The 15,821-nt window shown below is 54.4% G+C and overlaps 1 protein-coding gene across 1 annotated transcript in view; it reads right to left on the bottom strand.

Moving 5' to 3' along the window:
* Ryr3 (ryanodine receptor 3) overlaps nucleotides 1-15,821 on the bottom strand; it is a 273,574-nt gene that overhangs the window by 91,394 nt on the left and 166,359 nt on the right. Inside the window, exons 43-50 of the mRNA XM_013014307.1 lie at nucleotides 14,696-14,804; nucleotides 13,120-13,240; nucleotides 10,871-11,040; nucleotides 7,864-8,084; nucleotides 5,843-5,933; nucleotides 3,747-3,887; nucleotides 2,598-2,761; nucleotides 987-1,065 (exon numbers count right to left, since the gene is read on the bottom strand). Of these exons, the coding sequence (XP_012869761.1) occupies nucleotides 987-1,065; nucleotides 2,598-2,761; nucleotides 3,747-3,887; nucleotides 5,843-5,933; nucleotides 7,864-8,084; nucleotides 10,871-11,040; nucleotides 13,120-13,240; nucleotides 14,696-14,804 (1,096 nt within the window). The remainder of the gene's footprint in view (nucleotides 1-986; nucleotides 1,066-2,597; nucleotides 2,762-3,746; nucleotides 3,888-5,842; nucleotides 5,934-7,863; nucleotides 8,085-10,870; nucleotides 11,041-13,119; nucleotides 13,241-14,695; nucleotides 14,805-15,821) is intronic.

Here is a 15,821-nt window from a genome sequence, read left to right as displayed (position 1 = left end):
GCTTGCACACCCTTCCCTGGCCTGGCCTGGCCTGCTTGCACACCCTTCCCTGGCCTGGTCTGGCCTGCTTGCACACCCTTCCCTGGCCTGGTCTGCTTGCACACCCTTCCCTGGCCTGGCCTGCTTGCACACCCTTCCCTGGCCTGGCCTGGCCTGCTTGCACGTCCTTCCCTGGCCTGCTTGCACGCCCTTCCCTGGCCTGGCCTGGCCTGCTTGCACACCCTTCCCTGGCCTGGTCTGGCCTGCTTGCACGCCCTTCCCTGGCCTGGTCTGCTTGCACGCCCTTCCCTGGCCTGGCCTGCTTGCACACCCTTCCCTGGCCTGGCCTGCTTGCATGCCCTTCCCTGGCCTGGCCTGCTTGCACACCCTTCCATGGTCTGGCCTGCTTGCACACCCTTCCATGGTCTGGCCTGCTTGCATGCCCTTCCCTGCGACGGGCAGCTGCCCGTGTCCTTTTGCACGTCTGTAACTGTCGCTACTCTAGGAGGCGATCCCTGGGACCTCTGATTGAGCTAACCGACACGGCGCTGAACCACGTGCCTCACACGCTGGTTCGTTCCGTTTCCTCCTCAGGAAGAGGCTCTTGGGGGCAGGGGCAGAGGCTTCCTGGTCAGACAAGCAGTGTGCTCCAGTCAGGTGTCAGACAGCGTGAGCCACACCAGCTGCGAGTTACACCCAGTCACTGGGGTAAAGGGAAGTGGAAACATTTCTTCCATTTATCCCAGGTAGTGAGTGCCAGATCAGGCAATGGTAACACGTCCAGAACTGTTCACTTTCTTGAGGAATAGGAAAGCAGCACCAGCAGCCACTGCTGCCCATTTCTGACCTCCACCATCTCTGAGAATCTGCTGCTCAGCAATAATGAATGCTCTTGCACAGCAGACCTGTCACTTAGACAAATCGGGCAGATTTCCAGGATTGGGCTCTTTACTGCTCTTGGCTGGTTTTTCCCCCTTGACAATTGTCATTTGGATGATAATCCTTACCTTGTCACAGGCCCATTTGTCATGTGAGTGTTCAGCATACTTGGTGACGATGGATTCCAATTTTTCAGGCAAAGAAAAACTGTGAAGAGAGGGAACTGAATCACCATCTCCCCGGGCATAGTGGCCAGGCAGGCTGGAATAGGGTAGAATGGGCTGTCAGCTGTGAGAAGCTGGGTTTGACCCATCGGCTCACCTCAGAGCTAAAGCTCCTCTAGATGCGGGGCCAGGCCCTGTGACCTGTGACCTGCCCTTGTCTGTCACACGCCGTCCCTGCAGGCCTCCGAGGCGCAGGCCCCCCTGGAGGGCTCCCTCCAGCTGCTCAGTGCTTCCGGGGCCTCCCCAGCCCCGGGGGGAAGCCGCCTGACACCCCACGGCTCCCATCGGCGACTGGCAGAGGTGGGCAAGGCTGTGTGTTTCAGATTAGCGTCTGTGTTTTTGGGCTCAGTGATTCCTGACGAGCTTTCGGAACTATGGCCAGCACCTGCCGTTCCCTTGCCCCTTCCGTGGTGACAGCGTCTGCACTTTGCTTTATATCCCGGTTCAAATCTGTGTCCGATGGAGTGCGCACTTAATCACCCGAAGATGAGTTTCGTGCAGCATCAAAGCCAAAGCCGCCTCTGGGAAGGTTTGGCTCTCATTTGAGCACAGCTGTCACCAAGCAGAAGCCTACGGGGCTCGTGTGGGACCCGTTCCCCGGTTCCCTCTGAAGTAGTCTTGGGGCTCTTCATTTACCATGCACCTTGCGATGATGCTAGGCTGTCCCATGACACACGTTCGTGGCTGGGCGGGAATGCCACAAACCAACACAAAGCAATTTTGCCCAAAGGTAAAGACATCATGGCCTAATGAGCATCAACGAGGAATTACAGGTAGCTGCTGTGATGAGCCGAAAGGCATGACTGTGGAGTCAGTGCTGTGTTCTAGCATCCTTCTCCATGGCAGGAAGCAGATCTAACCCTAATAAGGACCCCACCTGCTCAGCTCATCATTCCAGGCCCTGTACAGCTCAGCTGAGCGGCATATACGGAGCTGTTTCATTTTGTTATTATTATTGGTTGGTTGTGGGGCATTCACTCAGGGCCTGGGCACTGTCCCTGAGCCAAAGTGCTCAAGGGTAGAGCTCTATCACTTTGGGCCACAGCTCCACTTCTGGTTTTTGAGAGGTTAATTGGAAATAAAGACTATCACGGGGACTTTTCTGCCTAGGCTGGCTTTGAACCGCGATCCTCAGATCTCAGCCTCCTGAGTAGCTAGGATTATAGGCATGAGCCACCAGCACCTGGCTATGTGTGACACAATGAGGTCTCTACAGGCTGAATTAACGAAGAGCCAAGATTGTGTCAAAAAGTGCATTGATACATCAATTGCATCCATCATTTGCTGGACTGGTTCTCACGTCTTGGTTAACGTTTATTTATGAATGCATCTACTTCTTTTGTTAAACCGACCCTACTCCATTAAAAAGCCCGGAAACAAAAAAATGTCTCGTCATCAGATGTGGACAGAGGAATCCTTGTGTGACAATGAACAGGGAAAGAGGGAATGTGTTCTGAGAGGAAGACACTGGCTCAGGACCACAGAGACGGCCAGGGTGGGGAGGACCGGACTCACTTCATGGTGTTGATGGGCTTCGGGTCAAAGTTGCCATCAGCATCCACCGAGACCTGTTTCTCCAACACGGCTGTGATTCGCGTGTCCAGATAATCTGGCGGCAGAGCCCCGGCAATGGCGCTGAGACAGGGAAGGGCCATGAGGAAAAGGTCCGGGTCGTACTTCTGGGAAGAAGCAGAGACAACCTTAATAGCAAAAGTCAAATGGTGGCCGAGAGGCAGAACCGATCGCTTACCCACTGACTACCAACATCAGACATGAGGACCGCCACACTGACAGAAAATGTCACGTCCTTATTAAAGTTTAATTTCTTCTTGAATAATCTCAAGAGTATATTAAGTTAGCATGGTTTGCATTAGGCCAGAAGAACCTGGTCTGTTCAACGTGACAAGAACAGACCCTACTTGAGGCAGAGAAGGCACAGGACGTTCTAGGACCAGAGAGAGCATGCACGCTCTGCTTTGCGTCACAGTAGCCGATGTGTGTCAGGATCAGTAGCAAACGGCTCAGTCCCTCATCTGCTTTCTACTGAACCCAGCCGGGGACAAACTGCTGCCAACTCATCTGATCTCAACAGGTAAATCTAAGGGCATCTCGGGAAGCTAGCTGTACTCATCCTTGGAGAAAACCAGGCATTTTTATCCTTTAGAGCGCTTGACTTCCCACATCTAGACGCACTGGACGCAGAGCAAGCTCCATCTCAGTCACTGTCCTGTAAGGTTTGGGGGTTAGCGGCTCTGCGCCCGTCCCCACCTCCTCCGAGGACGGGGTCTGGCAGCCCCTCCCCAGCAGCCCCAGTCTGAATGTCTCATGGCCCCACATCAGAGCAGATGCCCAGAATCCTCCTCTTGCTAGTGTTCGGCAAAGGCTCAGCAGGAGGAAAAAGAGGAGGGAGGAACGTCAGGAGGGATTTTTGTGCTTTACTCTGATGGTTCCTCTCTGGTGTTACTTTAGGAGAGCATCAAGTCATTTGACTTTGACTCCGTCCTCCTTTAAAACGATGATGATGGTGGTTTCCACAGTAAGGACTATGCTTGTGATGTGCTTAGCACTGTCCTGAGCCGTGGCAAAGCTGCACAGATGCCGTCCCCCCCTCTGTGCCCCTGGGTCTCCCAGGGCCTCTGTCTGTGTAGGACGCACTGACGTTACCTTGCGGGAGAGGGAGTCAAAGATCCCCCAGAAGAGCTTTTCCGTGAGGTGCAGCTCCTCTTCCACAGCCATCCCGTGGCCGCCCCATCCCGCAGGGAGGCAGTAATACTTCCAGCACTGCTCATAGTGGCTTGTCAGAAGCTGGGGCGCACAGAGCAGGAGGTCGGAGACATCCACGGGCGCCACGAGCCGTCAGGGGAGAATAAAACAGCATGCAGAGATCCTAAGGACAAACCCACGTTCCAAGCAGCCGGGGCCCCTCCGGGCGGCGCGGGAAGGGTCTGCGCGTGGGACTAAGGAGCCCCTGCCTGAGCCGCAGCCGCCTGGCTAGCTCTTGTGTCCTTGGATGTGGTCCTAGGAGCCTCTAGGACATGGAGTGGAGCCATCCCTTCTGCCCGTGGTCTGTGAGTGCTGGGCCAGCCAGCGGGCGGGGGAGGATCTCTCCTGAGAGCTGTGCTTGTAGCTCTGGAAGATCCTGGGGACGCTGACATGGAGAGGGGACGGTGGGCAGCAAGTTGTGGCTGTGAAGGTTTTCTCTGCATTTAATTATGGCTCCTCTCCAACCCGGTAGGGCCCTGTGACGTGGCAGCAATTCCACCTCTCCCCAGTGGAGGGCAGAAGTGCACTGCTAACACCTTTTCCCCGCAGGTGGGACCACATCCAGTTTTCTGATACCAGCATGACCAGCAATGTCTCTCACGAGTTAGCCTGAGGCTGACAGCAGAGCCGACTGGGAACGGATGCCAAGTCAGACTGGCAAGCGATTCAACCCGAATACCTCGTGTGAGTCATCTGAGATTGCTGGGTGGCCGGGAGTCCTGCCTGCAAGGAGACGGAGCCAAAGCCTCTGGGAACGCTGTTTACCCCACAGAACGTCTCCTTACGTCCTTGCCTGAACTATGTCTTAAGGACAGAAGAGGTCTGTGAATGTCACTAGGCGGGGTCTTCATTTTCAGGTGTGACTGCTGTCTGCTGATGCCTGGTTTTTAGGATGGCACGGGGCGGGGGAAGAGGCAGAGCAAGCTAAAACCATTGTCCTCCTGGGCTGTGGCTGATTCTGGCTCCAGGAGCCACAATGAACTGTCTATAACTAAGGGGAAACCAGAAACAAACAAACAAAGAAAGGCTCCGTACTTTCTAAAAAAAGAATTTAAAAAATAAGACAAAGAGGAGGATTTACAAGATGAAAGAATAAAACAATGCAGAAGAGGGACATTTTAGTCCTTTTGAAGGATAAACTACCGAGCTTTCAAAGATTCTTTTTTTCCAGTCCTGGGGCTTGAACTCTGGGCCTGAACACTGTCTCTGAGCTTCTTTTATGCTCAAGGCTAGCACTCTACCACTTGAGCCACAGTGCCACTTTTGGTTTTCTGGTGGTTTATTGGAGATAAGAGTCTCACGGACTTTCCTGCCCAGGCTGGCTTTGAATCACGATCCTCAGATCTCAGCCTCCTGAGTAGCTAGGGTGACAGGTGTGAGCCACCAGTACCCGGCATCCAGCTTTTTCAGTTAATGTGGTACTAAGGAATTGAACTCAGGGCTTCATGTACGCTAGGCAAGTACTCTACCACGAAGGCACATCCCCAGTTCTCAAAGATTTTTAAGGCTGGAAATATTTTGGCAACCTAAGTAGAGCAGGGAAGTGTAAAAGCCTGTGCTAAAGTAATAAATATGACAAGTTAAAAAATGACAAGTTGAAGCTGAGCATCAGTGGCTCACGCCTGTAACCCTAGCTGCCCAGGAGGCTGAGATCTGAGGATCACGGTTCAAAGCCAGCCCGGGCAAGAAAGTCCGTGAGAATCCTATCTCCAATAAACCACCAGAAAACCGGAAGTCGTGCTGTGGCTCAAGTGGTACAGTGCTAGCTTTGGGCTGAAGAGCACAGACACAGTGCCCAGGCCAAGGCCCAGAGTTCAAGCCCCATTGCTGGAAAAAAAAAAAAAGACAAGGTGAGCAGTTAATGTGAGAAATCTCCCCTCTTGACCTGGGTACTGAGAAGGGCTTCGACCTGTGGAGGGGGTGGAGCCCACCGCTCTGCCCTGCGCTGTGACGATGGCGCTGAGGCCGGCTTCCTGGGCGTGGAGGGTGACGCTTACCTTTAGAGGCATTTTGCAGTACTCATTGAGCTGTGGCACATCGAAGACCAGGCGTCTCAGGAGCTGCTGCAGCATGGAGGGCCTCAAATGACTGCAGCACGGAGTGGGAGCAACAGAAAGGGCGGGAGAGGTGAGTCAGAGCAACAGCAAAGGAAAGAGAGGAGGACGCACACCTCGGGCTAAGCAGTGGTTACACACAAAGCATGGACACGTGGTTACGGTGCAGAACCGTCTATTCACCTGGGACACCTGCGGATACATTCTAACCACCGAGCAATGAAGTGTTCCAGGGTCAGTGCACACTGAATGCCGTGATTATGGGCAGAGAGCGTAAAGGAAGGAGGTGCAGACAGCTGTACGGCCATCGCTGACGACCAAGAATCCCTGGGCATTCTGCACAAGAGGAAGCTGCCCAGCGGCCTACACGGAGTCTGCCGCCACCCAGTGGCAGGCACATATATTACAGGTATCTAAGGAAAGGCCTGCCGTGCTAGAAAGCATTTCCATTGTTCTAACCGGTCCAGCGCTGTTTCCCCCTCCGAGCTATTCTACCTCGATGGCCGGGGAGGGGTGGGGGGTGGTCTTACAATAGCCTTTACATATTGGCTTCTTTTACTCAGCATTTCAGGTCACTCATGTCTTTCCACGGCCTGATGGCTCATTTCTTTTGAGCAGTGAATAACCCATTACCTGGATTTGGTGCAGTTTTTTTTTTTTTGCATCACCTACTAAACAACAGCTTGCTGATATATTTTGCTAATTATGCATACGAGTGATCTAAATACATGTGTGCAGCTATGTTTGTGTATGATGCAAAGTCCTCAACTCCTTTGGGAAAATACCAAGGATCATATGACTGGACAACATGGTGTTTGTTAAAAAAGCAAAATTTAACATTTAATTGTGATTAAGCTGATTAATTAATCTAATTGTGTCCTTTGCTGTGGTCTTAGGAGCCACTAGAAAATGGGTGGAACCATTCCTTCTGCCAATGCTACGAAAGCGGTCGCTGCCCTCCGTAAACTTGTATGAGTTTGGCTTTTCTAGACCAACTGCTATGGCGGCCAACCTTTTTGTATTTCCTTTAGTGAGTGGGGGTTCTGGTGTCCCATCTTTGCCAATATTTGTATCCTTAGTATTTGGGCTTTTCCAAAAGGGGGGTTGTGATGTCTCATTGCTAAGGTGGCCTTTAATCGGATGTTCTAAAATGGCTGCTGGGTTTTCTTCTCAGCAGCCCCAGTACCGGATGTACAACCGGGAAGCATCACCTTCGACAAGAATCAGGACCGTTCCCAGGTCCTTCCCCTTTTTGGCTGAGTATTGCAATTATATGGCGAGCTTCCAAAGCAGAATCCTAGACGCCATCCCTGAGAACGCTGTGTATGGAGGCTGGCCTGGGAACTAGATATCTAGCAGCTTATCAGGTGATGCCAATCTGCATCTGCAGAGGAAAATCACTGGTGTAAAACAGCAGGTCAAAGGCTTGCGCATGCCAGGACGTATGCTATTAAAGGACTCCTCGCCCTTTGACCCTACCAGTCTCGATATAGATTCCTAAGAGCCCAAGGTCCTTTTTTCTGGGCTGGCTCTAATATCCTCCTGCAGCGGTGGAAAGCCATGTTCTAACTCCCCACCGCGTCGAGAGGTCTTTCCTTTGCACAAGGCCTTGGGAGACCTGAATGTGGCCCACTCTGATTCACACTTAGAATATGGTCTCTTTTGGAGGATGGAACAATGTCCTGGCTCTATCCTGAGAACGAAACCATTGCTTCATAATCAGAACACTTTATACACCAAAGAGCCTCTTCCCGGGCTGTCACTCCGTGGGCCACAGCCTGAGCAGGCCCCGTCGCCCCTGTAGGAGGAGCTGGGCATTAAGAAGAGCAGAGGTATGGAGACACATGAGAGGAAATGTCTGGGGAAGGGCCAGGTGCCTCGTCAGACCCTCTTACCAGCCTTTAGATGACTACGTGTATTTTCACGGATAGGTGGACAGTCAGAACGGGGAGAGAAGCACTTACTTGCAAATGGCGAGCAAGCATTCTTCTATGGTGTCCCTCTGGGCTTTGGTGAGAGACCGTCCCTTGGAAAGCCTGTATATTGTCTGCAGCGTGGAATCGATGAGGGAGGTGTGATGCTCCGTCCCGGCAAAGAGAGGAGCACACCTCGTGAGGAGCGGGAGCACCGCGGAGCACATGTACCTGTTCAGGGCCAGCGCGGCCTCCGTGGTGCTGAGGGACACCTGGGGACGGGCAGGTGCGGGTTAGTCTCGGAAGGCGGCGCGGGTCACCCTGTTTTCTGTGAGCTTCAGAGCTTCAGACTGGGAAGTGAAACACACCCGCGCTTCACAGAAACAGAGCCAGGGACTTCCTACCCGGTCAGCGGGTAGAAATCCAACAAAACAGAAAAAAGTAAAAAGAAAAACAACACAAAAGCAAATGGCCCAAGATGGCTGCATCCCCAGCGGAGCGGCCAGCGTTTGGTGCCCGTTTGAGTTGAACTGTGGACTCGGCAACCTGTGGCTGCCTCCCTTGGTTGCTCGGCTGGCACTTTACCACCTGAGCCACGCGCTCGCTCTGACCCTCTTCTGGTTATTTTGGAGATGGAATCTCATAAGTTCTTCCGCCTGGACTGGCCTTGAACCACAACTCTTGGGATCTCAGCCTTCTGAGGAGCTGGGATTAAAGCATGGTCCCCTAGAACTGGTGAACTCGTGGCCAGTTGAATCCAACACCTTTGCTGCCAATCCAGATGCCAGGCTGCTACATTATTATCCTGGCCTTAGTTCTCCGTGTTCACGTTATGGAGATTCACACATTCTCCTTGGGAATTTGAGGATTAAGAAATGGTTATAGGTCCAAAGGTCCCTTAAATCCACCAGTGTGGTGACAGCTTTACAAAGAGAGTGACTCAGACCCCTGTCAACTGATTTGTAAGCACTGAGAGCAGTCCACAAGCTGAGAGGGGACACAAGATACAGCCCACGAAAGCGGTCACCGAAGGAACCGAAATCTAGGACCTTCTCTACAACGCGGGGATAATTCTCCCTCACAAAGTTCTCTTTTGTTCACTTACATAGACAGGCAGAATTCAAGAGAAACCCATTCAGTGACACTAACTATAGACCAAGTGTGACTGACTACCACCTTTGAAAACGGCAGAAGTTCAAAAGAAACCTTTAAATTCGCAAAGATAAGACGTTATCATTATTTTCCATCATTATCAGGGCAATTAGATCTGTAACACATTTTCCATAACTTACGACTTGAAAAGCTGCTTCCTTTGAACTGTACACACTTCTGGGGGCACGTATCAGTTATTAAAAGTCTCTCATCTAGCAGCGTTAGCAATCACACTGAAAAAAGTCTCATTGCTCATGGGTCTCACTTTCATTGTCAGAGAAGGTAAAATGAGGAAAGCAAAGCTTTGATTCCAATGGCTTAAAAGTGTTAAAATGAGATGCATAACTGCCTCTTGGTGCAGGATCTCAATAGAGACATGGTTTGTTTCCGATGGTTCTTGAGCAACTGAATACTAGGTGGAAAAGCATTTGTTCTGCGATGTACAAACCAACAAGCAACCACTTTAACCATGAAACACGGGGACACCGGCCAAGCTCCTTTCTTCTCTTTTGTGCTGGTATTATGAGCAAAGTCCAGCCTCAGGCTTTTATTCTTTATGTTTTCTCTCACCATTGTTGCTCTACCTCCTTGAGCCACACCTCCAGTCCAAGTGTTTTGCTGGGTAGTTGGAGATGGGGTCAATGGGCGTTCCTGTCTCCACTGCCTTGCACTGACAGCCCTCAGGGCTCAGCCACTGGGTAGCTAGGAAAACAGGTGTGATTTGCTGGCACCCAGCTTAATTTTTTTCCTTTAGGTGCCAGTCCTGGGGCTTGAACTCAGGGCCTGGGCTCTATCCCTGAGCTTGTTTTTTTTTCCCCTCAAGGCTGTGACTTGAGTCACAGTTCTATGTCTGGCTTTTCTGGTAGTTACCAGGTGATAGGAGTCTCACAGACTTTCCTGCTGGGGCTGGCTTCAAACCTGAGCCTCAGATCTCAGCCTCCTAAGTAGCTAGGATGACAGGCGTGAGCCCCCGGTGCCGCCCCTTGGAACACTCTCTCCCTAATCATCCCAGTAAAATCATTTCAGAATCAAAATGAGGTAGCCTGTCTTTTCCTCTAGGTCACAGGACTTTGGGTACACTGTCTGTCTGCTTCATCCTGATGTGTGGCAGTTGGCATCTCTAATAGCTGGACTTCTTCCTTAGTGTCTATAGATGCCTGATTGCTGTACTGCAGCCTTGATTTCCAAACACACATTTCCCTTGGCCTCTGGCATGCATGTGGCTCATGTTTCTGGTTACAGATCTGCAGGAAGAGCATCTGCAGCCTGAAAAGCCACCAGTCAGCCTCTTCCATGCAAGAGAGCCGTGTTCCTCCAGAGGTGGTTCTTTCTGATATCTTTCTGGGAAGTGGTGGTCGAGTAGGGAGTCGGGTGCTCCTGGCATCTAATGGGAAAAGACCAGGGACACTGCTAAATGTTCAACAATGAACAGGACAGTTCCCCACAAAAAATAATGTCTCAGTTTAGAAACGCTGCGAGTGAGGTTGAATTTATCAAGGTGTCTCAGCTCTGCCCAATACATGAAGGTCTTCAGGTTCTTGGTGCCTCTTTGTTGTCCCTCTGAAAAGCAGGTTATTCAAATGAAATCGGCAAGCAGATGAGCACTGGCAGTAATGCCTGCCGCGCTCACACCTTCCGAGTCTGACATCTGGAGGAGAGTGGTTCCACCAGCCAGGCAAAAAGGTCTAGAAGACTCCATCCCCAATGTATCAGCAAAAACGTTGGACTGGAGTCTGGTAGCAGCTGTGAGCGAGCAAGCTGAGCAGGAGTGAGCCCGGAGTTCCACCCCTCGGTTGGTAAATGAAAATGCATGTGCAGCCAGTGAGAACGCGGAGCAAAGAGTCTCAGCTCAAGCTGTTAATCACCCAGTGCAGGCAACACTTTTTTGCTTATTTTAACCACTTACTGTATCTAGAGAGGCAGAGGCTCTCAGGTCAGGTAAAAAGCCAACCTCCAGCAGATGCAGCAGGAAAGCTTGGTCCTCAACCCCATACACACGGTCCAGGAACAGCACCATGGGTGCCTTGTGGTCGGGGCAGAAGTTGGCTGCCATGTCTGGTTCGCTGACCGACCCGTCTGAAAGACAGGAGACACCATTTCCCTTTTTCTATTTACATTTTCCAAAGGCAACATGGAACTTACTGCCAATACTTGTTCTAATGAGCAACATGAATTCTAGAAATAACATCGCTGTCTTGGTACCACCTTATACTGGGTGGACAGAGCCAACTGTTAAAAAAAAAAGAATCAGTGATTAAACGTGTCCATTACCAAACATGCCAATTTAGAATTAAGTTATACATAAAAGGTAACAAATAATGTAATTCATGTTCCCAATTTGTTTACTATGAACTACATTTGAGGTTGTTTGTATCCAGTATGGTAGCAAGAAGTCAGCCATGGAGAGAATATTCACACTACAGAAATAGGCAGATACTAGAAATCAGGGCTTGATTACGGTGTGGGGACCGAGCCGGGGACAGTGGCACGGGTCCTGTGCGGGGTGGTAAGTGTTAGGCCAGCCTGGGTTAAGTAATGAGCTCTGGGCCAGCTGGTTATGAATAATCCCTGTCTCAAAAACAAACAAAAAAGAGGGATAAAACGTTAATAAAGACAGTGTGACTTCAACAGCGTGCCGTTGAAGTGTCTACAGCCGTTATTCCGTAAGTAACAAAATGGCTTTCTAATGTAGGTGACACCTAGATTATCTAAGAATTCTAGCCTTAATTTAAGAAATCCAAAGATAAAGGGTAGATCCCACAAAGTAAATCAAAAGTGCTTGATCTGGAGATCAAGGCAGAAACAAACCCTACTTTCTCTTGTTCTGTTTGCTCCACAAGCTAGAGAACCCCGAGCCCTGTAGAGGTGTGCCAGGTCGCGAGAGAGGCAGGGCTGTCCCGCGTGGCCGGGCGTGGGGGCCGCCTGCCTGCGACCCCGCTGCTCAGCCTGCCTGCGGACCCTGCTGGGGGCCCCCTGCCTCCAGTCCCCGCTGCTCAGCCAGGGGCCGGGCGTGGGGGCTGCCTGCCTCCGACCCCGCTGCTCGGCCTGCCTGCGGACCCCGCTGGGAGCTGCCTGCCTCAGACCCCCGCTGCCTGGCCTGCCTGCGACCCCGCTGCTCTGCTTGGCCTGCCTCCGGACCCCGCTGCCCAGCCAGGCTGGGCGTGGGGGCCGCCTGCCTCTGGACCCACTGCTCAGCCAGGGGCCGGATGTGGGGGCCGCCTGCCTGCGGACCCCGCTGCTCAGCCTGCCTGCAGACCCCGCTGGGGGCCGCCTGCCTCCGACCCTGCTGCTCAGCCAGGGCCGGGTGTGGGGGCCGCCTGCCCGCGACCCCGCTGCTCAGCCTGCCTGCAGACCCCGCTGGGGGCCGCCTGCCTCCGGACCCCGCTGGGGGCCACCTGCCTCGGGACCCTGCTGCTCGGCTGGGCTGGGCCCGAGCGGGCCCTGCAACTCCATCTCACACATCTCCGTGGTTTGAGTATTGTCATTCTTTGTGGGATTCTTTCAAGCATTTTGTGCTAAGAAAACACAACGTTGCTTAAGAAGCACAGAGTTCAAATTCTGTTCTCTTTATGGTGTGTTTCCTCAGACACATTGTCATCTTTCTGTGCTTCATGAAGCTGTAAAGGCATCACAGTCTATTTTCCAAACTTACCCCACCTCTACTAACACGAACACCTATCAATACCTGTGGCAAAGCTGCTCTACAGAACGTCAGTGCAGGAAACACTACCGTGGTGGCATGCTCTTTTCTATGCTGTGGTGCAGATTGGAGAGTTTTGCAGAGATTTCTAAGGTCAAAATGGTGTTGAGGAAAACCCTGTATGATCCTATCCAGGACTGTGGCAGACACGCACCCATTAATCACCACACTCCCTGGGGCCCCAGCACACGGCCTGGGAGCTGCTGGGGCCTGGCAGGGCCGTGTCTGGGCTCGAGCTGCTGCGGCCTGGCAGGGCCTTGTCTGGGCCCACGGCCCCGGGAGCTGCTGCGGCCTGGCAGGGCCTTGTCTGGGCCCACGGCCCCGGGAGCTGCTGCGGCCTGGCAGGGCTGACTCTGGGCTCGAGCTGCTGCGACCTGGCAGGGCCGTGTCTGGGCCCACGGCCCCAGGAGCTGCTGCGGCCTGGCAGGGCCGTCCTGTCCCGGCTGTGTCCATACCTTTGTTCAGAGAGGGGAGCTTCAGGGGAATGCTGACAATCCCGACCAGGTCTTCTGTGGGGACCAGGGAGCGCAGGATGGACCGGATTCGGATGGCTTCCCCTTTTCCTGCCTGGATGAGCTGTTGTAGGAGAGAGGTTAGATGGACCAAGCTCCCACGCCCACCCCACCTCCAAGCACCTTCCTTCAAGGTAGGGGTTCAACGCCACGTCCCCTTAGTTACTAGACACTTTTGTCCAGAGAGAAGCTTTCTCTGAATTCTGCAGAGAAGGGCCCACTAAGGGACGACTTTGCTGAAGGAGGCCACGCGCTTCCTCTGCGGAGGTTGAGGTGGTCATGTGACTGGCATGAGGTCTAGGAAGTGGCTCCCTGACCCCAAGACGAGTCAGGACAGGACGCGCTCACGACCACGAGCCCAGGATGCAAGTGCTACAGCAAGCGTGGACGTGGCCAGCGTTACAGCGAGAGTGGCCGTGGCCAGCGTTACAGCGAGCGTGGACGTGGCCAGCATTACAGCGAGCCCAGGACGCAAGTGTTACAGCGAGTGTGGACTCGGCCAGTGTTACAGCGAGTGTGGACATGGCCAGTGTTACAGTGAGTGTGGACACGGCCAGTGTTACAGCGAGCGTGGACATGGCCAGTGTTACAGCGAGTGTGGACATGGCCAGTGATACAGCGAGCGTGGACATGGCCAGTGTTACAGCGAGTGTGGACACGGCCAGTGATACAGCGAGCGTGGACATGGCCAGTGTTACAGCGAGTGTGGACATGGCCAGCATTACAGCGAGTGTGCCCGCCCAGGCTGCAGTGTGCCCGCCCAGGCCGCAGTGTGCCCGCCCAGGCTGCAGCTCCGCAGTGTGCCCGCCCAGGCGGCGGCTCCGCAGTGTGCCCGCCCAGGCCGCAGTGTGCCCACCCAGGCCACAGTGTGCCCGCCCAGGCTGCGGCTCCGCAGTGTGCCCGCCCAGGCCACAGTGGTGTGCCCGCCCAGGCCGCAGTGTGCCCACCCAGGCCACAGTGTGCCCGCCCAGGCTGCGGCTCCGCAGTGTGCCCGCCCAGGCCACAGTGTGCCCGCCCAGGTCGCGGTGTGCCCGCCCAGGCCGCGGTGTGCCCGCCCAGGCCACAGTGTGCCCGCCCAGGCCGCGGTGTGCCCGCCCAGGCCACAGTGTGCCCACCCAGGCCACAGTGTGCCCGCCCAGGCTGCGGCTCCGCAGTGTGCCCACCCAGGCCACAGTGTGCCCGCCCAGGCTGCGGCTCCGCAGTGTGCCCGCCCAGGCCACAGTGTGCCCGCCCAGGCTGCGGCTCCGCAGTGTGCCCGCCCAGGCCACAGTGTGCCCGCCCAGGCTGCGGCTCTGCAGTGTGCCCGCCCAGGCCGCGGTGTGCCCGCCCAGGCCGCGGTGTGCCCGCCCAGGCCGCGGTGTGCCCGCCCAGGCGGCGGCTCTGCAGTGTGCCCGCCCAGGCTGCGGTGTGCCCGCCCAGGCTGCGGCTCCGCAGTGTGCCCACCCAGGCCGCAGTGTGCCCGCCCAGGCCGCAGTGTGCCCGCCCAGGCCGCGGCTGCAGAGCTGGTCTCTCCACTTACGTGCATCTCGGGAGCACAGCGGCCCAGGAGATCGATGAGTGCAGAATAGAATGACATGACCGCATTGCCCATGTGCACGACCGCGTCCTCCTCTCCATCGCCCTCTGAGCTGTGGAGACAGAATGGACCCGGGGAGGGGTGAGCCCGGCCGCGCTCAGCTTCACACGCACCTTCTCTGGAAAGGCCCCTCAGCACAGAAGCTGCGCTGTCACAGTGCACACGGAGACCCCTAGGTTCACCCGGCTGTGCTAGCAGCTTGTAGGATGGCCAGACTCGGTTTCCCCCGTGTTACGGGGGACTTGGGACACTGTGCTTCTGGCAGGGCTAGCGTTTGAACTCAGGTCTCAGACTTGTTGATCAGGACATACTCACAGCTTCAGCTTTCGTTATTTTTTGGATATGGTCTTAAGCTTTTCCCTAGGGTCAGCCCTTACCTAAGGGCTTTTGCTGAAATGGAAAGTTCGCACGGTCGGCCTGGCTGGTCTCTGATCACACTCTGCCCGGTACACACTGGCCACCATGGCCTGTGCCACCGTGCCTGGTCCTTGGACAGCTAGGTTTTGGATTTTTCCAGTCTACAAAGTCCCTATTGCAAGTGGAAAATAGCAGACTGCATGGGGGCAGCCCCGCGGAGCACTCTGTGGGCTCTGAGGTCCAGCCAGGGGCTGTGATGAAGATCGGATCGTAGCTATGATCCGGGAAGCGATCGTCCTCAAACCACAGCCCTAAAACAACCAACTTATCCGTGCTCCGGCTTTCCACAGTCCGCAGCGGCTCTCTGTGCTGAGGAATCAAACTAGAGCAGCAGGAGTTCTGCTGAGTGAGGCCCATCTTTTCGGGAGAGAAGGAGGGAGCCAGCCCAGAGGCGTGCAGAGTGGACAGCGATGGCGCCCTTGGGACCGAGGCTTCCGTCCCTGGGGAACGGGGAGAGGGACACGGGGCACATGCGGGGGGGTCTGACTCGGACGGAGCAGGGCAGGAAACGGAAGAGGCTGGAGCTAACTACTGTGCGCACTACAAGAGTCAAGACCATAATGTGAATGTTTCAACAGCCAGTAGAAAGAAACAACTGGAACTTTCTTCCCCTTAGTGGGGGGGGGATGTGGGGGGGAATGGGACATGGGGT

This window comes from Dipodomys ordii, unplaced genomic scaffold (genome assembly GCF_000151885.1).
Source record: "Dipodomys ordii isolate 6190 unplaced genomic scaffold, Dord_2.0 Scaffold23, whole genome shotgun sequence".
In the NCBI taxonomy this organism is placed as follows: Eukaryota; Metazoa; Chordata; class Mammalia; order Rodentia; family Heteromyidae; genus Dipodomys; species Dipodomys ordii.
The sequence above is the reverse complement of the archived record's forward strand: the minus strand, read 5'-3'. Positions and strand labels throughout refer to the sequence as shown.